Source organism: Falco rusticolus, chromosome 5 (assembly GCF_015220075.1).
Source record: "Falco rusticolus isolate bFalRus1 chromosome 5, bFalRus1.pri, whole genome shotgun sequence".
Lineage (NCBI taxonomy): Eukaryota > Metazoa > Chordata > Aves > Falconiformes > Falconidae > Falco > Falco rusticolus.
In genome coordinates, this window is record NC_051191.1 from 63615680 (window position 1) to 63639537 (window position 23858).

Sequence of the window (23858 nt, forward strand, 5' to 3'; positions counted from 1 at the left end):
ACATGCAGTTACACCAAAGGAATAAAACTGACAAAAAAAACCCACAACCACCCAACCAAAAAACACAGGAAAGTACAGGGAACCACCATCTATCTCTTAGTCTTACTGTGACAAACATGGTAACAATTCTGGAATCACAATACTAGTAAGTTTAGGTTTACAAGGATTTACTTTGGCAGTTAAATAATTTTAAGTAACCGACAAATTTCTATACACTAGATATAGACCATGATGCCTTAAAATAAATTACAGAAAAAAACACCCAACATAAAAATATTTGAGCTTTTGATTCCACCATATTCACTTTCCAAAATGAAATACCTTTGACTGGCATAAACACAACTCAAATAGCATGCATAAATACACTTTTAAAAAATATTTTTAAAAATAGAAAAACAGAATAATGGTTATCTGTAGCAAATATACCCCTCTCTCAGAGCTATCAATTTTCTCCAGAAAAAAAACCACCACATTTTTTAGATTTGTACAGAATATATGGATAGTGACCCAACAGTATACGCAGCTTTAGTACATACTCACAAAGGTTCCATCAACCAAGTTCTTAAGGACAGAAAAACTACATGTAAGACCAACTCTCAAAATACACAAGCTTATTCAATATTGCATCATCCTACAACGCACTTAATCTCAAGAATAACAATGCTGCATAATACAAATAAAACTCTGATCCTTGACTGCTCAGAGGCATCTCTTCTGACACTTCCAAAGGCCTACGAGATCTTAGTCTACTTTAGATTAACAATTACATCGCACAGTAAAAATGTAAATGTTCATTACATAGATTTACACTTTCTAAGGTAATTGAACTCCGTTTCTTCTGCATTATGTAACATTTATCTGAAATGAGGTATTGCAGTAACACAAAACACACAAACAGGTACATGATCTACTTTGATTTCCAAAGGGCATTCCAACGACTCAGACTTCCTGGACCTTCAGAAATAAAATCTAAAGTTTGATAGCTATACTAGCGCTGTCCTTACAGAAGACACTTTCAATAGCAATAGTCACGCACGTTCTTCCATTGAGAAAGAAAATCAGTATACATGACTTCTCAGGTAACAGTGCTTTAGACTCCTCAAAGCACAGACAAAAAAAAAAAAAAAAAAATCAGTTAATGACATCTTGTCAGAGAAAGCTCAACTCCACAGAATGGATTCTGAAAAGCAGAAACCTAATAGGAAAATTATGATCAATGGAACAAAGCTATGAAGTTACATAATGACAAATGTTCAGTTACAGATACAACAAAACCTTCTACCTGCAGTTTCGGATGTAGCCATGTGTTCAACGTGATCATGAGGGTACCTAAAATCTCAGGGAAACAATACTGACATACATTATCTGTACACCAATTCTTCCACTCTGTAATTCTAATCCAGTCTGAAAATTAGTTGGTATGTTTTTGGAACTGAGCATATGCTTTTTTCCAAGATCTGGATTTTAAGTACAGTCAGTTCAATTTATTGAAATTGCTAGAAAAAAATTAACAGAGAAAGGACCATTGCTTTTACAAAATACTTTGACAACTGAGTATTTGGTATAATCAGCATAATCTTACTTCTAGTCATCTACGTTGATGATGAAAAGATTGTGTGGAGAGCTGATTTTTGATACAAAGATATAATGTAACTATTAGGAATCTAATCAAAAAAGTAAAATGACTTTTCAAACTGCAGTCAAAAGAAGGACATACTCAGCAAATCCAAAGAGCTTTACATGCAAAAATACACACTGAAGTCAAACAACCTCTTCACTACGATGTAAGAGCGTTAGGAAGAGACACACAGTCCAACTTATTTCATAATAGCATTGACCATCATGGATTACGTGTAGCAGTTTTATGAGAAGTACTTTTCCTAATGATGATTTCCTGACAAGGCCAAGTTAACATTACCAAAGTACTTCTGACATATTCCTTCTGTTTAGTGTCATCTAGTAAGCACACAGCCAATTTCTCCCTCCTTCCTATGCCAACTGAGATTTCTACTTATTCTTCCCAACCAGACTGATTGCATCAAGATGCTTTAAGAGTTATTTACAATTAATTTTTGTCCGTGTCCTTTTAAAATCATTGTATTACAGAAATGAAGGTCTGAAGGAGCCTAGAACTTTTGGTGTACATTTTAGTAAAATAGGCTGCCTCAAGAAGATCAGGAAAATAATATTTAGAGAAAACTACAGCAGACTTCAAAACTAAACAGCATGTCAGAAAGAGAAATTCATTTTAAAAACAGCAATGATAGCTGAACGCCTTATTTCAGTGTGAAACCTATGAGAGAAACCAGGATGATACCAGCAAGTGAATCAAGATGTAAGATTTATAGGAAAGAAGAAAAAAAGAAAGTGCATCAAATTGACCTGAAGAAAATTTTTTAGCACTTTAAACCCAATAATCACCGTAACCCTTCATATATGAAGCAAAGGACTCCGTTCGGGAATTCAGAAAGATTCTCTGTAGCAGTTCAGATTCCCATCTTCCTCTATTCATTTTCCCAGTATGGCCAGACTGACACACCAAAGAAGAGGAGAAACAATAGCCCAATCTTACTTCAGGCACTGTGTCTTAGTGGAGTTGCAACTGCTAGAAGCATGTTGAAATAAATGAGAGCTATCCTGTTGTTCCCACACTGATGCAGAAAAAAGGATTAACATTGGATTTCAAGTAATTCTAGCAATACTGGAGTCCCAATTTATCTGGCCACAGCAAACATGAATTTTAGTTCTGGTTATAAAGCAAAGTCTGTAACAGCTTTGTTTTCCCATTAGGTAGCATGGGCCTTACATACACAGAAGAATACACATACTAGTTACTTGATTCAAAGAGAGAGGGCACTGGAAGGGGAAGAGAAAAGACAGAAATTAACTATCTCCCTATACATTGACAACAAAGGTTAGAATTTCTACATCTTTAAGAAAGTTTTTCCATTAAGTCTTTTTTATCTTCTCCTCAAGAGTTCAACCCAATGGAGGTTTATGTCTTCCCCACTAAGATATTCCAGAACCTAGTAAAAGGCTCTGACAAATAATTGCATCCTATTTACATAATTTGCTTTATTTCAATTCCCCGACAGGGTTATTCTAATCGTGCTTAGCAATGAGGAAAGAAAAAAAAAATATCCAAAACTTACAAGAAGTAAAAAAAAAAAAAAGTACATTAAAAATAATACCTCCAAACCACAGAGGTTTTAAAGGCAGAACCAACACTGCCTTGATTCTATGACAAGAAAAACAAACAAAAACCAAAAACACCAAACCACAAAATCTTCAACTCATTTAAAAGGGCTGCCATAGCTATCTTGAAAAAGACATATTAACTGAGTGCCTGTGTGTGGTTGTATTCTACCCAAGGACACACTATGGTCCAAAATCACCACCATTATTTCCCAAGCAGAAAGAAAGGAAGAAATAAGCTAAGCTCTACTACAGAGATAACAACAGGATGGAAAAGGGAAGTTGGTATACAATTAATTAAACCTTCACTCATTCAGGAATAAAGCAGCTATGACAACTGTAATACAGCAAATGAAGGCCGCCCCTTTTTCTGAATGAAGACATTTAAAAAAATGAAATTTAAATGAGAGATACAGTCTACACATACTTGCTTGCTGCAACTTTTTTAGTTTCTTGTCTTAATCTTCCTCAGTGCCAACTTGCACACAGACTCCTGTTAATTATCATTCTGTCTCTAGCCATCCTAATGAAACATTGCATATGATGTGGTTTTAAGAATTACTAGTATCTCAAGTCCTCTGACCACAGCCAATGTGAATTTCAGTTCTAGTTCCAGTGCAGTTTCCTATTAGGTAACAAGGGCCTTCTGTACACAGAACAGACATAACAGTTACTTGTTTCTGAGAGGGCACTGGAAGGGGAGGAAAGAAGAGAGAAATCACCTGAATCACAAACACACAGCCTATGAAGAGAAACTGAGGTTCAACTCAAAATGACAAGCAGATCTTAAGAAGCAATGACATGACATAGCTTGTGTTGATCGAACAGCTTGCAGCCACTGGAAGAGGCAGGTTACTCATTCCCTTCCAAGCAAGCACTCCATTTCCCCCTCCTGGAGTGGCCCCGGTACTTGCCTGGTTACAAAGCAACCTGTTTTCACTTGCTTATCTGACAGAAACTACCCTAGCCAGTTTTTTGCCTGTTTACCAAGTTAGCTTACAGCACAGTTGGACAACTATCCGAGCCAATCCATGAGAGGGAGTGGGACTATGTCACCTGGAGAGAGGGATAAGAGATGTAGGACTGCCCCTTCCGACAAGGGAAGGCATTAGACCTGCTCTGGCCTAACTGTTGAACTTCACCTTCATCACTCACTAATACTCAGAACTACTCCAACCTAATGGATAAATTGCCAATAGCTTACCAATTAGATTGCGAGGAACAACCCTCCCTGCACCTGAAAAACTTGCTAGAATTTAAACCTATACCCTGCACAACATGGAAAGAGACATTACTAAGTCAAACATGCATTCATTGGCACCAGATGCTGTAGGTGAAGCACGGTTCTTTAGACAGCACAGCATTTAAGGTGGTCTTAGTCTGACTCTCTCTAGGTATACCAACCCTTCTTATTAGATGAAGTGTTTAGTTTTACCGGTTCCTTGAGACCAGTTACCTGTAGCTCCAGCTACAAAAGTAGCTGAGGCATGTACCAGGCAGATATATGACTTCATGCCACCATCAGTATGTTATGTGCCTACAAGACACTATTTCCAGCAGGTAATTCACTGAAGTACAGCAGTAACTGTAACAGATCCAAAAAACAAGCAAGTAACCCAAACAGTCTGAAAGCTACATTTCCAAACCACAGCAAACATGGATTTCCATAAAGCAGGACAAGATCAGAAGGACAAATTTTCAGCTAGATTCCCACCTCCTAGTTTGAAGAAAAATGTGATGACCATTGTGAAGTGTGAAGATATTTACCTGCTCTTAGTAAAAGAAATATCCCTTTACATCAGCTTTTAGGGAAACAAGACTCAACATTTGGGGTTTAATTTTTAGACACTGAATAGAAAAAAACTCACTAACAGTTCTTGCATACTCACTCACAGCAGTCTCCAAATTCCAGAATTACTTACAGCCAAGTCTCACAAAAAAAAAGCCCAAAAACATTCATTATAATATTCTTACGGAACAAGCATCTCTTTAATATTAGGTATGAGGTATTAGGCCAACCACCTCTTTTAGATGACCTGCACTGTATATTAAAAGCTGGGTTTAATTCATCTGGGAATTTGTTGGTATGTCTTCAGCAGTTCCATTTCCTTCTCAATAGCTAGAAGTGTTGACTGCTCATCAACAAATGGCATGGACTGCAGCTTCCTACAGAGAGTACTAGCTGGTTATTCTGGTTGCCTAATAAAGACGAGCTGTTTAGAAAGATCAGGTTGCCTAATAAAGATGAGCTGTTTAGAAAGATCACGAAGCACAACAAGCACTACTGGTACTGTGTTATTTTATGCAATGCACAGTCTGTAAAGCTTTCGACATCCTGAGTAATACTGTCAGTACACACCATCAGATCTGTCTTGTCTTCAAGCACAGTGAGGAAAAAAAAGGTTTTGAGGCGAACAGTAACAAACCCATGTGGCTTCTCAGTCTGAGAGGATTGATTAGGAAGCTAACGATTGTTTTTAAACTGTGTCACTTCATTGGAAAATTGTCAGGCATGATTTGAAAATATGACTTTCTGCTAACAACATCAGGCAATACCCTCTTCTGTCTCCCACACTGTAGCACCAGTAACGAGTATTAGCACAACCTTAAGACTCCATTGCTGCAAATCCCTTAATCCTGGGTTACTGTATGCTACTATCTGCTGCTTTTACTGACTGCAGCAACAGCAGACTTGGTCTTTGCCTACTTTACACACCTTTTACTTGGCTCCCTATACCAAATACAGTTTATCACCCAACTGGTCTAAAAATTTCTGAACCAGGTTGGTTTTAAAGACCTCCTGGCGCCTCCTAAGTAGCCTTAACACTCACAGTAGCATTCAGAGTCTCTGCAGCTGTATCTGAAATGAACCTTTTATTGCCTTCAAAATTCAAATAATTAAATTAGTTCTCCTATAAAGAAAAAAAAATTAGTAATCAAAGACTTTTTTTTTAATTCCTCTGCTTCTCAACGGTGTAATTCCTCCTCCAGCCTACAGTATTTTTCGAACTTTACTAAGAACTTTTTAGCCATCTTCTAACCACAACATAAAATAATACATGATGGCTCCTATAGCTTTGAAATACCTTACTTCTTGTAAGGTAAATAGACTTGCAGTCAACAGCAAGTAGAGACAGATGCTTCATTTTTGAAGAAATCTGAGAGCAAACTGTCTCATCATCTCTATCTCACCATCCTCATTTCAAACACAGATGGAGTAGCTGATTACATTAACTTCTATTTAAGCTATGATACAAGCAAACTGTTTCAGATACACAGATAATGAGTTTAAATATCAGATGTTACACTGACTGGCTGGCAAAGCAGTAAGCAGAATAAGCTCCTTCAGTCAACTAGATAATGCTCATCATTTAGAGATCGTTATTGGATTCTCAGCTGTTTGCAGAGGTCCAGAGGGTCAGACTAGCCAAAACTGTCCATGCAGTCCATAACATACCAAGAAGTTACTTTTACACATTATTCCATCTACAGAAATCCAACTGTTCAATACTCTTCAAATGGAATTAATGAAGCACAGTAATTTTCAGACCACATGGAAACTTCAATAGTGCAGATCTAAACAGAGTTTGGGGGATTTAGTTACATCAGCACTAAGATTGAATTTTATCTGCAGAAATAATTTTTATTCTGGATATAATGTGACATACTGATTTTAATCTAAAACTCTAAAAAGTTCAGATCCAAGCTACTGAAACCAGGTTTACTCTATCATAAGCTATATGGAGCCGTCTAAATTATTTGCAAAAGCACAAATCCACATCTTTTATTCTAGACTTCACACACAAACACTTGTAGAGGCAATCTTTACTTCACTGTCTGTGCTACTCAGCTCCACAGCTTTTAGGTGGGGGGAAAAAGATTTTATCTCTCTATCACTCTAGTATATGTATACATAGCTCTCTTACAGTGTCTTTTTCATAGTGGGCAAAATACCAACAACAAGAACGCTCAAAGAAACGCACAAGCAAAGTATGAAGCAGGAAGCAGAGGACCTACTGCAAAAGGTCCCCTGGAAATGAGCACAGACATCTACCAGTTCTGTAAAAATTACAGGATGCATTATGGTTTACTTACTGTGAAAACCACAAAATTAATTCTTTGAGACAAACTTTCTGATTCAAGTTTTGCTTAATTGTTTCTATGAGAGAAGACAGGAAGTCTGCCAAAGAGCAACACATCCAAGTGTTTTATTTTGAGTGTTAATACTACAAGTGATTATATGAAAATGTTTTGATATAAGTTAAGTAAATGATGTATTTGCAATTCAAGAGTGAAAGTACACATTATTACTGGTTTTAGGCTTTGTCTGCAAGGGTAATCTGCACCACTACATGCTGGCTGGAATGCAGCTCTGCAGGAGAAGGACCTTGTAGCCCTGGTGGACAAGCTCATCATCACCCAGCAATGCAACCTTGTGGCAAAGGCATCCAACAGCCTCCTGGGCCTTGTCAGGAAAAGCCTGTCCGAATTCAGTCAAAGGGAGGTGATCATTCCCCTCTACTCAACAGTGGCGAGGCCACACTTGGAGTACAAGCTTCAGTTCTGGGATCCCCAGTAGAAGAGACATGGACACACCAAGCAAGTCCAGCCAAGTGCCACGAAAATGATTAAGGGACTAAAGCGTCTTTCAGATGAGGAGAGCCTGAGAGAGCTGTGATCCTTCAGCCTGGAGAGCTGAAATTGCAGGGGGAATCTTACCAATGTGTGCAAATATCAATGTGTATAAAATTCCTCTGATGGGAGGGGAAAGGTGATAAGACTTTGCTCAGCAGTGCCCAGTGACAGGACAAAAGGCAATGGCCTCAGATTAAAGCATATGAAATCCATCTAAATACAAGGAAAACAAATATGTATTACTTTTTTAGCTGCTAGAGTGGTCAAACATTGGAAGAAGTTGCCCAGAGAGGTTGCAGAGTGTCCATCTGTGGAGATATTCAGAACACAACTGGACACAGTCCTAAGCAGCCTGCTCCATCTGACCCTGCTTGAGCAGACAAAGTGGACTAGATGATCTTAAAAGATCCCTTTCAACCTCAATAGTTCTGTGAAAGTTATTTATTAAATCAAAATATTCTAGATTAATTTGGGTATGTCACTACACTGTTATAAATGTAGTTTAAACCAAAAATAAGACTACCAGAGGACTATTGTTCCACACCAACTGATACCAAGTGGATTAATTAAAACAGCAAGTACAACAGGAGGCAGCCTTGGAATAAACACTTGTAAAGAACAACTACTTTCAAATCCAGAGTACAGAACAATGAGGGGAAAAACTGCAAGAACGTGGTGGGGGAGGGGAATGGATACATCTATACAAGGGTATCAGGGCAATATCCAAATAAGGATGCTGGCGCCTAAAGCCTACCTGAATTCAGAAGACAGACAGCTAACCACTGCAGTACCTACACTCACCTGGCACCTCACCACTTGACCTGAAAATTCCAAAAGCACCATCTATACTGCTTGCCCTGTGCACCCAGCCAGCATGTTCCCTGTTCCCTGGCATCCAAGCCAGAAGGCAAGCACCACTGTCATGCTTTCAAAATACTGGGCATTAAAAAATAGTTAGGAAGGGAGAAGTTATTTTGTTTTTCCAAGTGAGATAGCAGCAGTGCTTATTCAGGTTGTGGGAGTTCAAGCTCATGCATCTCAAGGCAATGTTCACCCACCGTGTCAGTTTTTATGTAAGGTCACTTTATCTCCTCCACTTACAGCCTCTTACTCTGCAGAAAAGAATACAAGAAATATAGGCCCAGAATAGAATGTAATGTGACCCAAACACAGTCTTCTGGTTAGGGTGCTCAGACATCAACAAGATTATTTTCAGTCTGGTCCCTGTTCCTGACATTAGTGAATAAATACATACAGTGAGCTTACATTACAGCACAACCTTTTGCCTTTTTCTTAGTCTGATTTAACAGTGCTTCCTACAGGAACATAACAGTCTACCCCTGACTATGAATGCACCCGTTTCTTTTAGATAAGCAGAACTGTCCGTTTCTCTAAATATTTCAGGAACTGGTGAGGACTTCAAATTTGCAACCTGACTCATACCCACCAGCCTTTTTGGAGTACAAGTAACAGTTAACAGTTGTTGCCTTTCTAGTTTGAAAGCGGTAACAGTGATTTACTTTTCTTTACAACCTCTGCTAACGTAATCTGAAAGTGCTAAAAGGTTTTTTCTTTAATAATTATCAAAAATAAGTAAATACTTCAGCATGAAAACAATCCTTTACCACAAGTGTTTCCTAGATAAAGAGCCTTTACTGAGTTCATTAATTGTGGTGGTTTGACCCTGGCTGGGTGCCAGGTGCCCACCAAAGCCACTCTGTCACTCCCCAACTCAACCAGACAGGGGAGAGAAAATATAATGAAAGGCTCGTGGGTCAAGATAAGAACGGGTAGATCACTCAGCAATCACCACCATGGGAAAAATAGACTCAACTTGTGGAAATTAATTTATTACAATTCAAATCAGAAAAAAAAACACCTTCCCCCCACCCCTCCCTTCTTCCTGGACTTAACTTAATTCCCAATTACTCTACCACCTCCTCCCGAGTGGCACAGGGCAATGAGGAATGGGGGTTACGGTCAGTTCATCACATGTTTCTACCACTCCTTCCTCCTCACACTCTTCCCCTGCTCCATCATGAGGTCTCTCCCACAGGAGACAGTTCTCCATTAACTCGTCCAAGGTGAGTCCTTCCCACAGGCTGCATGCAGTTCTTCACAAACTGCTCGAGCATCGGTCCCTTTCACGGGGTGCAGTCCTTCAGGAACAGACCGCTCCAGAGCGGGTTCCCCACAGGGTCACAAGTCCTGCCAGCAAACCTGCTCCACTGTGGGATTCCCACTGGTCACAGCCTCCTTTGGGCATCCACCTGCTCCAGTGTGGGGAGCCCTTCCTCCCCCTCCTTCTTCACTGACCTTGGTGCCTGCAAAGTTGTCACTCTCACAGTCTCACTCCTCTCTTTGGCTGGCACAGTTCATTCCCGCCCCCCCCCCCCCCCCTTCTGATTAACTCAGCCTTGGCCAGCAGCAGGTCTGTCTCAGAGCCGGCTGGCATTGGCTCCACTGGACATGAGGGAAGCTTCTGGCATGTCCTCACAGAGGCCACCCCTGTGCCCCCCCCCCATTACCAAAACCTTGCCATGCAAACCCACTGCAATAATTCACTGAATGCAAAGTATAAGCCATTTTCTCACAATTCAATTACAGAAAGGATTATTTATCAGTCTGTATTACACAGCACTGGCTATGAAACTAAGTAAAACTAAAAATACTAAGAAAAAATAATCAAGCTTCCTGAAGAGTGAGAATTCTCCAACCTTATAATTTGTAGTACATCAACTTAAATACAGAGTCAGCTTTCTTTAAAAAGACAGTTTTTACTTTTAGCAATTCAAACCATACAGCTACATAAGACAACCTCAAACTGTGAATTTATCTTCAGAAAATGCAAGAATTAAGATTGGGCTTGATACAGCTGATCCAGGTTAGATTCCGTTCAGAGAAAGATACAGAAAGCTACATTTTAAATTTAATGTTGATCCTCACTTCTTATTTTTTGCACACCATGAAGTAGTTTCTATCACATAAAAAAAACCCAACCATGCGTCTGCATCAGCAAGCCTATGAGCTGCATTAGAACTTGGATCTTCCACACTTCAGAGTGATTGGTCACTGCAACAGATATTTTAGTACTGAGGCTTTTTTCACTCACAAATTAATGTTCAAATTCAAAACTCCAGACTCTTGCAGTATTAACATTCTCCAAGTATTCTTCGTTCTAATAACCATTTCCTTCTGCATTGTCTTCACTTTCCTGTCCTCTCTCCATCCAGCTTTTCACCTAGAAGACACTCTTCTTCACTATGCTGCTTACCCCCTTTGTAGATACCCTGAGAACAAAAAAAAATAAATCTCCTAATCTCAGTTCTGACCTTTCAGACGCCTGAAAACCGGAGTCCTGTCCAGTTACTTTGTGTCTGCTACAGATTTTTGAAAAGGAAGTGTCTGCTTTACTCCCAGCCTCTTAGCATACAGTCAGTAAATGTCCAACAATGATCATTCAGGACTTTACAGTCTTTCTTCCAAACATATATGAGGGTATACATGACACTGGCAAGTATATTAAGGGGTAGAGCACATTTCCTAACAAAAACCTTTTTCCAAAGTATCATGCTGCACAAACTTCATAGAAAGCTAAGGATTTTCTCAGAGCCTCAGAGCAATGACACACTCACACTGGAAAGAGACTTGTCCAGCTTCCTCAGGTTAGCATTATAAGAAACAGAATTTTACTATACTGCATTAACCAACAATCCAGTACACAAAACACATTTGTCTGCTACTTATGTCGCTAAATTCCCCATTAGCTGTACAAAAAAAAACCACAACAGAAAGATAGACTATGCAAAACATTTATTAATGGGTTATGAAAAGCATATTACATTTTACTAGCACTGCCCTGGGATGGTACGGAAAACTGCAGATAGAGGCTTTCCTGCTTCAAGCTGCTATATGGTCCACAAGCAACTCCCTAGTCATTTCCCATGTAGTTTGCATTGGGAACTGGCATCACATACTTGCAGGGATGTGTTCGCTTCCATTCTCAGCACACATGTGCCAAGAGCAGTAAGGAATGCATTGCAATTCACTCTTAATTACATGATGCAAATGTACGAGTGCCTGTTACATGGAAGTTTAGTCCAGACAAACAAGATACTTGCTCAAAATCATTTTGCTGACCATCCAACCACACTGAAAGGCTAAAGCTTTATTTTCCCATTTTTTACTACTTTTTCATTATTTTGTCTCATTTCCCTGTCCCCCTCCCCACATAACATCGTGGCTTAACACTGTGTGTAGCAACAAAGGAAAAAAAGACTTAGATGCAGTGCTACCCTATGAAAGACAAAGATTCATCCAACTAGAGACATGCATTAACAGTCACATGTTGGAAGGGAAGAAAAAAGGCACAAGACCACAGAAGTGCAACAAACAAACAAGATTGTAGAGCTATCTCAGATCTATTCCTTAGCATAAGGAACTACTTTTGGCAAAAGACGACTTATGTGTTCCTTGCAAAGATACCTCACGTACAAGGGCACCTCACATTAACAGGTCAAGCACTGGCACCAGCTGGCACCAACCGATACCTTCCTTTCACCGATACACAAGATTTTGATCTCTCTCATAGTAGTAAGTCTATTCAGTATCCAGAACTAACTAGGAGGAAAGAGCTTTATTCTTCTATCAAGTGGAGGGTTTATGGTTTTTTCATTAGCCAATAAAGTCATTTCCACACTCAAATAAGGGCCAGGAAGTGGAATGCACAGTACATTCTCATTGGCGATGCTAGCAGAGTTTTTCAAAAAACAAAACAAAGTTAGAATTTGCCCCTACTGGTAAAATATAAAAGCTGAGAGGTAACACTTGCAGAAGCACTTAAGAGTTACATCTTCCCTTCAGAAAAATCTGATCCACTCAAATGTTACTCCTAGCTCTAGCTCATACCTAAATCCTTCTTACCAGAGTTTCATGATGCTTCAAGCACAATCCAGCTTACCGTGATGGAAGTATAAGCCTACAGTCAAGGCACCTGCTTTCACTCAGTTAAATAAGACACTATACAGCACGGACGCTAGTCCACTCACTCAATACTACAGCTGCCCTGTTCGTTCTTAGCAAGAATGAGAACAACAATCTAACTACTTCTTTTATATTCATTACATCAGAGCAGCACATCTTACCGCAGCATTAAGAGATTCAAAGTGATGCCCCCAGAGGTCCTAGCAATTCACACAGGAGGGCACTGCATCAGAGGCAGCAAGTTGCTGCTCACCTTCGCATCACATCGATGTGTCCTCTGAGCACACAGATACTGTAGTTGGAACTTAACTTGAGATTTAAAAGACTACATGTGTACACCATTTTTGTTAACATGCTTTTGGTCCTATCTTACATAAGCAATAGAGCACAGAGAAATACCTAGGACAGCGCGTCAGGGCTTGAGGCTGTGGCATGTCAACACGGCACACCATCAAGGGAAAAAAAGGGAAAACACTATCCTGAGAGGCAGTAGACTGGCAAGATTTGCCTGGGCACGATGTCACGTTTGTATGGCTATTTTGCTTTTGGTACTGTTCCTAGATGGCTCCGTATAGCACTCTACAGCTCACAGATCTGCCCATCGGTAACCCTGAATGCTGCACGTGAAGTTGCAGTGCCTCATTTCACTGCCGCCTGCTCTTGACACTGAGATTTGCAAGTCAACAGCATGATGTAATCTTTTAGTGAAAAAATCCAAATATTTTTGTTATTGAAACAAAACTAAAAATGCATGCTTTAGGCAAGCCAACTAGAAGTTTTACAAGTACTATCAGGTAATAAGATACAGCAATTTCCTTAGGTGCTCTTCATTTACCCATTTTGGTCTTTGTTTATTGGCCTTCAGACATCAATATCCCAAAAGAAAAACGTCACTCTGTTCAGATAATACTGTCCAATAAGTGCTAAGAATGAGAGATCAGATCAATCCTATATCCTCAATATCAAAGATTTCATTTCTAAGAAAGTCACCTTTCCCTGCACTCATTTTCATGAATAGTGCTTTAAGAGCCTTTAAGTGAATAAAGCACTAATGTAAATGGAACAAACATGAATTTATGAAATTAATTTCCCAGGCTAGCTACAATTTCATCTGACAGTTTCAAATGAAAATAAATAGAATTCTTACCACAATGTATTAAAAATTTAGAACAGTCATCCTCACTCCAGTTGGCTTTTAAGACAGAATGATGTGGGAGGGTTTTTAAAAAAAGCTTTCTTGCTTTTGTGGCAAACATCAGCATTTATGCCTGCCTGAGCAACAATGAACTCAATATTTTCAAAAAGAAAGACCAGTCTTAAAGTCTACTTTAGTTAATGCTGAAGTAATGGAGAAAACAGTATTAAATATTAATTCCATTCAAAAGCAGAATTGACCTGAGGAGATGTTACTAGCCACATAAATCCACATTACCACCATATAGCAGACATCTCAAGACTATTCATACTCCATAGATTGTTAGTTCTGTGTATTCATGAGCTAATGTTACAATACATTAGAAAGGACTGACAAATGAAACATAGCTTAGCTATTTTAAAAGCTGTATATGTCACTAAAACATCTCTCCTACATTGCTAATAAAGTAATAGCAATGTTGTTAATTGAATTTTCATACTTCAGCAATGAGACAAATTTAAAACTGGAGCATGTTCCTGTTTTTAAAGCATGCACATTGTACCTATGAAAGTCTTTACTGATTACTCGGAGTTGTTTTGAGACAATGGTATTTTATTTTAAATTATATAGGAAAGTACAATTATTTATAAGAAGAGTATGAGTTCATCTTCAACTTGTGCAACTGTCATGTAAACAGAATGGAGACACTATCTCATGATCTTTCAAGAGACGATATAGAAAGTGCACAGAAAACTGCACTGAGCGCAAGAAATCTAATTAATATGAAAATTGTCCACACAAAAAAAGCTTCACCACAAATGAAGAATGAAAACAAAATTAATGTGATTTTGCCCACTAGCAGTTAACAGTCATACTCCACTGTAAAGCTTAATCCATTTTATTGCCATTGTCTTGCTGTAAGAGAACTCAGATTTATAAACAGATCAAGGTAAGTTTAAAATAAAAAGAATGTATTTCATGCTCTTCACTGTAGCACCTAGCAGATGTATGCACACAGTGTATCAAGGAGCAGCCCCCCACCCAGACTGCTCTTACCTCTGTAGTTCCTAGATACAGAAGTCACAAAACAGAACCTTCTGAAAATATTTTAATTCTTCAGTCAAATCAAGCATACATTAAATATAACAAAAGGAAAGGAAGATACTGAAGTGCTATGTAAGCATCAACAAATTACATTTGTGGAATATAAAATCATCATAAATTAACTAGCTAATTAAGTTACACATAAAGACTTACAGCGCCTTTGTCTGCATAGTCAAGAATGGCTGAAGAAAAAAGAACTATATCAAATATATTGATATAGGTCGGGTACAACAGTACAAAAAATTAAAGGCAGTGTTTAAGTCACTAATTCTGAAACTTTGCATCTTTCAACTAACACCAAATAGGCCATAATTAATTTGTACTTTAGAAATTAGAACTATTAGCATTTAGCAATTGTTTAAAAACTCACTAGAATCTTGTTGCAATTCTAATTAAAAAAGCTGAACTATGTACCCTTCAGTTCTCTTACAGATCTTCATTGGACAGCACTTTTTTTCCTTGCCTAGTTATCATTTCAGCATGCATATTCAAAACCATCTATGTTTTATTTCACAACATCAAATGATAAAAATTACCAAGTTACAGATCTAAAGGAAAGAAGTGTTAACTTTCAAAGTATACATAGTTCAAATAAAGCCAGTTTTTCAAGAAAACCATAAAGAAAAAACCACCTTGTACATATAATTCTATGTGTTATTACACAGCTTCAAAAATTGAAGAAATCTGAATACTTACTACTCTACAGTGCTTATTATAGTAGCATACAAGCATACATCTACTTTAATATATATTAATAAGTCTTCCCACTTCACAGATGGGAACCAAGAGGGAAAAAATGGTTTGCTCAAATGAAGACTATAAAAGGATGGGAAACAAACACCCTATTACATAAGTGCTAGTCTGGCATCTTATTATTATTAGTTTCTTCTCCATTTAACCAAAACTGTGTTAGCTTTTGTATACTTAGAAGAGCTGAAGTCACTTAATTCTCTGGCAGAGGACACACAGCTCAACTGGACTTAAGCTGCGGCTTCCATCCTACCTCTGAGGATACAAGGCTAAACCAAAGAAAATAAGGTTAACAAACACATTAACTTTCCCTTGAAGTCTAAAACAGTTTCCTAGCATACACCCAGTTGCCTCAGGAAAAAAATTAAGGCTTATACACTATAAAAGCCAGTAAGTCAGCTCAAGAGCCTCTGGTGCCAGACCAAAGCTCTAGTGACCAGACAAGGATTTGTTGATTCAGTTCAAGCCCCCAAACATTTATAATCACTGGGCCTTAATTTTCTGCGAACAGAAGGTCTGTACCAGAAGGCATTTGTAACTGCCTCTCTTTGCAGCCTTTTCTAAAAGTCTCTCTTAGGAGTCTCCATGTTTCTTAACATGAGCATCACCATACCTTGTCCTCTAAGTCCCTTTAAGACAGAGGCAAGAGCTTCACCTGTCTCTGCAAACAGGTGATGCTCTGGGGTCACCATACCGCAGCTGGGCTGGAAATGCCTCGCTTGCTATGGAACCCACTAGATGAGCAGATGGGTCTGGGTCAAGGCCATCAGCTTCAAAGCCAAATCATATATGGTGACAGAGACACAAAAACAAGGTTCCACAAAACTGGGTGAGCAAAATCAATCCTGAAGTGGGCAGTAAGGAAGAAAAATTGGTAGTTCCTCTGTCTTTTCCTGCCCACTATCATCTCCTCCAGCAACACAGCCCTCACCAGTGTTTTGCAACAGTCTGGGATTCATCCTAGCCCTTGATGAGCCTGTTCAGCTCAGCAATCCAACAAAAAGCTAATCCAGCAAAAGAGTGGGTTTCATCAGTTTTCCACGCAGAGTTGATTTACCAATCAGACAAGCACTGAACCAGCAAGAGAGAAATTACAGCAGCACACAGCCAGTAGTGGGACAGTCTTTTTCAGCAGCAAAGAGTTGGCGAAGCCCATCGTGCAGAACCTCATGTATAAAGCTCCAAAACAAAGAACCAATTCAGGAGTAGTCGTCACTATAGTATGTGCATTTCCTTCTTAAGGAGAAAGCCTGCCTTCAGAGTACAAACCGGTGTGTTGAGGGACCTGTACCATGTAATCTAACAGCTGCAAGATGGAACCTTGATTTTGAAACTGACATCACATCAAGGAGTGGTTGAGAAATTTTATGTTTCTTCAGAGACCAAATGAAGACAGCCTCAAATGTATACAATATCAGAAAAAACATGTTCTGCATGAACTTAGCTTAGATGTGACACTGGCACGGGGTTTTTTTTCTATTTAAGAAAAAAGCCTCAAGGCATCTGCAATTTAAATAATCATCTTCAAGAGGTGCATGAATCACCTTTCTTTTCAAATGATATTATTAAATGGTTTTTAATAGTGACAAAGATGCAAAAAACATCAAACACTTAATGGCAAAGTTCTATATACTATCAATGAACTGCTCTTAGGAAAGGAAAAAAAAGTGAATCCTTCTTTTCAGGAAGGCTAACACAGAATGCTGAATTAATCCTGACAGCAAGAGCTACCAATTTGAAAACTATTCCATATAAATTTAATCATCTGATTTTGCTTTGCAACAGATGTAGGTACATACACTACACAAATATTAGTAACGTATTTCCTTTCTTGCCCTCTTACCTGCTCAAATGAAATGCTGATTCCTGTAAACATAAAAATTTGTAAAATAAAAAGGATTTTTGGCTTCCAAATTTAAGTTTCATTTACATAAACCACCAAAGATGCGAGCTAAGTAAAGCCGCATGGGCTGCCTTCTTTCTTTCTTCTCCTTGAGGGGGAGACACCAAAGTTGATGCCGTTATGAAATTTTATGAAAAATTACTAATTTTGTTCAAAACAAGGATGCTTTCCCTTCCTATTCTCCACTGTTCTAGCTTTGAAGAACGAAACATTTCCTTTGTTTCAAAAAAAATTTTTTTTAATGTAAAAAAAAAATTAAGAAGGTTACAGGCATTTTAAAAGGCAGAGACCATTACTGTAACTGACATTCATTGAGGCATGCTAGAAGTTCACGGTATGCTTGTTGACAAAACACAACACACCTTGGAAAAGTGCTACACAGAAAACTTAATAGGGGTACCTGCATTTCTCTCATGATTGAAATGCCTGACTGACTTCTCCATGCTCCTTTACAACCAGTACAGTACCAGTGCAGTTTTACAAAGCAACAGCCCTAAAAACCTAACTCTACAACCACTTACTCCTGAAGCATTACAGACAACATTACATTGTGCAGACAAAAACTGAATATGCCTGAAACCGATATGCTTAAATTTAAGTTTGTTTCAACCTACCTGAAATCTAGTCTACAGGAATAAGCAGCGTCTACACAATGCACATAAATCTAGTCGAGTACAGATATCATACAGAAAAAAGGACAAAATTTCAAAACTGACAACTGATTTTCTGCAGGCTCCATAAACACATTCCAAGAACAGAGCTGACTGCAAGATTGGTGTAAAAAAAGATAATCTGTGCAAAAGGCTGCATATATCACAGTAAAAAACACAACTGAGAAAAGATGACAGTATGTAGTTAACTGAGGTAGAGCATCAAAAAAACAGAGACAGAAGTATCACACTATGATATATATCATTTGAAGATGAAGCCAAGAACCTAAATAGGTGTCAAGAGTTACTGAACAGATTCAAGGAAAAGTTGAACACCTGGAGTTTCTCTGCTGCATCCTAGCTGGAGTATATCCTAGACGTGCCAGAAAGGAGGAAGCAGCTTAGTGTGACTGTTTCGTTTAAAGAAGATAAAAAGACCGGGAAAACACAAAAACTGTCTAAAATATAAATGGATTTGCTCATCTGAAAGATTTGACAGTTTGTCACACCTAAGTCTGTAGTCTCTTTGCTCTTGCAAGCCATTCAAGAAAGTGATGAAGCCTAGAACACACACACACTACGCTCTTTTGTTCAGCAAGAGGTAATGACACAAGATGTTAGACCCACTCTTAAGAGCAGCTAAAACCCAGAATATGTAGGTTCACAACCTTGTAGGGCACATCAAAATACTTGCTTCTACACAAATATTTACCAGAATAAAATGCACATTTGATAACATTAATATATTGATAGCAGTAAACCAAAACACAGTTACTTGAAACAGATAGCACAAGAACACCCAGTAAAAACATCACATAAAATTTAAAAGGACTAGTACCAATCTGTCAGAACAGACTTTGTACTGCCTCTAGCGTATTGCTAAGGCACTCCCTTGACTATACACACAGCAAGGCAGCAAAGAGTCCATAGTCTAACACATGCTAGGTATCATGCTAGTGCAGCACAGACTTAAGTAAGCACAGGTTTCTATGTTTCTTAACACGACGTCAAATCAATCCCATTGCACTGGGGGCGAGGGGGTGGTGGAATAAAATAAAAACAAAATGAAAGAAATAATCCAGAAAGCATGAAACCAAGAAGTTCACAAGCCACGTAACAGTCTTCAGATACTCGCAGAGCAAAGGGAAAGGCACTCCCACAGCAGACCACAGCTGGTAGAGGACAACCGGTCACCCACAAGCCTGTCCCTCAGTCATGAGACTGGGTGAGCATGCAACTAAATCCCAGAGCAACATGGCTGTTGCCAGGTCCTGCTGGCTTGCTTGCTTACTTTCCGCACTTAGGGTTTCAGACTATCAAAGTAGTTCAACGCTAGCACTGGTTTTCTAGCAGCTGCATGACAGAGCTCAAGCACAGGAACCACTATGGATCTTTATGCAGACCAAGATTTAAGAAAGCTATAAAGCAGTCTGTCCCACCTTAGTATCAGACAGTCAATACTCTCCTCCTCGTAACGATTTCAGAAATTAGTTCAGTTGTGCTCCAGTAATATTAGTACACAAAGCCGGCGTTTAGATTAAACCTGCACATAAGCGGAGCAACTGCCAACACAAACTGAGAGAAAAACACACAAACGCAGGAAAACACTTGCAAGAGAGAACCTGCAACCGTACAAAGACGTTCAGACGATGTCTGCACCTTTACTACTAAAGGAAGCGACCAAGTTCTGATGAACTTGGATTAAGTAACTGTTATCCAAAAAAGCTGTTGTGCATCTAGCTTCAAGACAACAGTACTGGCAAGAGTAGTCATAGTCCAGTTAAAAATATTAACGAGGGGTTGTTTTTAAAGGTACAACAATCTCACTTTGCCAGTTTTTTACAGTTTACAAAGCCCTTTTCACAGTTTCATTATACTGTGGGTTGAGTCTGGGGAAACTCATATACAAAGAACAAATCAACGTAAGTACAAGTCAACATCTGAAAAGCTGAAAGCCTTCCTTTCATCCTAAAACGTGGCAAGAAAACACCCATGTGTAACAATTACTATTAAGTAACACCGAGATACGCAACCTACTTTTGGCCAGCATTTTTCTACTGCCATTGAGGGGAAGAAAGAGAAAAATAAATAAAGGAAAAAACAACAGCGACACAAAACCCACACAACCATCGCTCCTCCGCCGCAAGCGCCGAGGGCCAGAGATGAAAGGCACAGGCGGCGGGACCGGCCGCACGATACCCCTCGGCGGCGGGCAGCCCTCCCCGGGCTCCGCTTTGTTCAGCCGCGCCGTGCGAGGCGCCGGTGCCGCTCCCGGCGTGCCGGGACACTCCGGGGCCGCGGGGCCCCGGCGGCAGCAGCAGCCGCCCCCGCTCCGCTCGGCCCGGCCGGGCCCTGCCGCCCCGCGCCGGCAGAGGGCGAGGCGGCCGTCTCGCCGGGAGCCTGTTTTTGTTACACGGGGGGTATTTAAATGTCCTGCTGTCAATCACAGGGCACTTCCTACACGGCCGGCAGCTCCCCGGCCGGCACGCCGCCGCCGGGGCTCCCCACATAATGGGGGCGGTCACTCGGGAGCCCCGCAGCCCTGGCCCGGCCGAGCCGCTGGAGCCGCGGGCCCCCAACTTGCTCCTTTGTTTAACTGCCCGTGAATCCCCACCGCCGCCGCCGCCTCCCCCCGCCCGCAGCCGGGGGCTGCCGCCGGGCCTTTATTATTCACACGCTCGGCTCCGCAAAACACACGCGAGTCGGCGGCGGCCGCTCGGGACCGGGCTGGAAACGTCAAAGCGTCGAGAAGAGCGGAGCGACCCTCCTCCGCCCCGCGCGCACCCAAACAAAACGCACGGCAGCCGGGAGCCCGGACCGGTCGGGGGGGAGCCCCGGCACCCGGCGCCGTGTCCCCCCCGCACTTCTCCGCCAAGAGACCGCCCTGTCCCGGGAGAGACCCCCGGGGGGAGGGGGCGCGGGGGGAACACGACGCCTCCCCGAAGCCGGCTCAACTTCAGGGTGGCGCCGGCCCCGCCGGTGAGCCCCGCATCTGTTGCTCTTCCATAACCGGCCTCCCCCCGCCCGGCCCGGCCGCCCCTCGCAAACGCGAGCCCATGTGCCCAGGGACGGCAGCGCTGGCCGGCACCGGCCGCTGCCACCGCCGCGGGGGGGAGCCGGAGCAGACAAGAGCCCGGTTTCCGCCACCACCACCACCACCACCACCACCCCCCCCGCCCCCGTGCTGCCGCCGCGTAGCCATTGTCCCCCCGGCCGTCACCGGGGGGAGGGTGACTGCCACCGCCTGTGCCCGGTGGCCGGCCGACCCGGCGCCCCTGCCCCCGCGCCGCCCGGCCCCGCGCGGCTCCCAGCGCCTACCTGCCGTGAAACCAGTCCTTGCAGATGTCGCACTCGATCATGAAGCGGCTCACGTCGTAGGGCTCTCGGCACACGCAGTACACAGGAGTCGCGGCAGCCGCCACCGCTCCAGCCATCTTTAAAGAACTCACTGACTGAGGCGCCCGCCCGCTCCCCCTCCCCCTGCCGCGGCCGGCGGCACCAATAACAACAGCGCGCGTGCCAGCCCCACACGCCGCGCGCGCCCCGCTGCCGGCAGGCAGGCACGGGCAGGCGGCGCGGGAGCGAGCGCACAACAGCGCGCGGGGGCGCGCGCACGTGCGTCACCCGGCCCCCGCGGAGGCGGGGGGAGTAGGGGGTGGTGGTGGAGGAGGAGGAGGAGGAGGAGGAGGAGGAGGAGGGGGACCGCCCCCCCGTGCCCTCCCCGCCCGGCGGCCCTCCCTCCGCGCCTGCGCCCCGCCGAGAGCCCGCGCCCCACCCCCACCCCGGCCCGGCCCGGGCCGGCCCGGCCGCCTCGCCGAGCGGCCGGCACTGAGCGTGCGCGGGGGCAGCGGGCTGCCATTGGGGGCGGGGAGGGGGGCGCACGTGCCACCGCCCGCCCCTCCCGCCGCGGGGCGGGGCGCGGGGAGGCACGCGCTGGCCCTGCCCTTCTCCTCCCCCGGGCGGTGTCACGCGGGAGGGGGAGGGGCAGGGTGCCGCGAGGACACGGGCAGCGAGAGGGCGGGCCGCGGCGCGCGCCACCTCCCCCTTATGTAAGCGCGGCGGCGGAAGCGCCCGAGCAACGCCGAAGGCGGCCGAAGGCCCGGTGGGGGGGGTCGGGGGCTCTGCTGCGGGGCCGCTGCGGCGGCGCGGTGCCTCCGGCGTGGGGTTCTCCCGCAGGCACCGCCGGCCTCGGCCGGGGGCCGCTGTTAGGGAGCGGGAGGGCAGGCCGGAGAGGGCTCTGCTGCCCGCCTGAGACCCCGCTGCGGCGGGCACTGCCGAGCGGCTGGAGGTGCTTGGTGGGAGCAGGTGTCCGGCAGTACCGCCGCCGCCGGGGCCCGTGCTGCCGGCTCCGCCCTGGGTCCGGCCGTGGGACCCGCGCAGGCCTGCCCGGGGGGGCTTCTCCTTCGCGTGTAGCTCCGCTCTTCCCAAGTAGCGTCAGGGAAAGTGCCTGAAGGCCCGGCCGGAGGGGGCAGGGCGATGCAGTAGCCTCCGCTCGCCGCGGTTCTCGAAGACGGTTTTTCCCCCAGGGCACGGGCCGGTGCCACACGGTGTGCTGCCGCGGGCACAGCCGCCCTTTTTGCTAGGGGCGCCTCAGGCAAGCGGCACACCTGGCGTGGTGGAGCCCGTGGACAGGCCGGTGTTTCCATGCTGGTGAGCTGGGGCTCGCAGTCCGTTTGTTTTTTTTCAAGCTCTCTGCATGTTACATGGCAGTTCCATTCCATGCCATCACCCTTTCTTTCAGGACGCAAAAGTAACACTGATGCATTCGTTATGTGTCATCAAGAACAAAAAAGTAGAGCTTAAAATGGAGGGGGTTTTCATCTTTTTTCATTTCTTCACTGTTGGCAGGCAGATCCTCAAGAACCTATGGAGATTATGTTACATAAGGGAATGGGGAGTCCTGCCCTCCACACTGAACGCACCAATTTAAAAGCGAAACAACAAATGTTAAAATGCATGTTATGGTGATCATAACTGTAATAGACTAACCGTGCATACAGCATTATAATTTTACATCCCATGCCCTTAACCACTGGTAGCCACCAAAAAAAAACATACACTACATTTGCTTGGCAGGGGGAAGCTCAGAAGTAAATGTTTCCTTTCCAGGCTGTTATTGTGAAGCTAGCTAATGTTAACATTTATATAAGACAGCAACACGAGATGATGATTTGACAGCAAAGAACTGCAAAACAAATAAATCCAGCACACAGGCTACGTGACCAAATGGAGAAGTAAAGGAAATTTAAAGGACATCTTCAAGAAATACCAGATTCTCGGACCAAACCCTGACCTATTTAGAAAGTGCTCGGAGTTCTGACCTGCAGGATGTTGTTAGTGGGTGCTTTGGTACTCTTGTTTTCCAACACGTCTCACTATTTCAGCAACTCAGAATGTGGCCGCAGACACACCAGTCCTCTAAAAAGCTGTTAAGCTTAAGAGGGGTAAAGTAACAAATGATGATTTCATGGTTTCTGGAAATAACACATACCAAGAGGCTTTC

At 42.8% G+C, this 23858-nt stretch overlaps 1 protein-coding gene across 2 annotated transcripts in view; it reads right to left on the bottom strand.

The window, feature by feature from the left end:
- The window catches only part of KDM7A (lysine demethylase 7A), a 70414-nt gene extending 48469 nt beyond the window's left edge, over nucleotides 1-21945 (bottom strand). For both annotated transcript variants that reach the window (XM_037387681.1, XM_037387680.1), the window contains exon 1: nucleotides 21674-21945. In XM_037387681.1, the coding sequence (XP_037243578.1) occupies nucleotides 21674-21789 (116 nt within the window). In that variant the 5' untranslated portion in view covers nucleotides 21790-21945. The remainder of the gene's footprint in view (nucleotides 1-21673) is intronic.
- Nucleotides 21946-23858: the final 1913 nt, after the last annotated feature.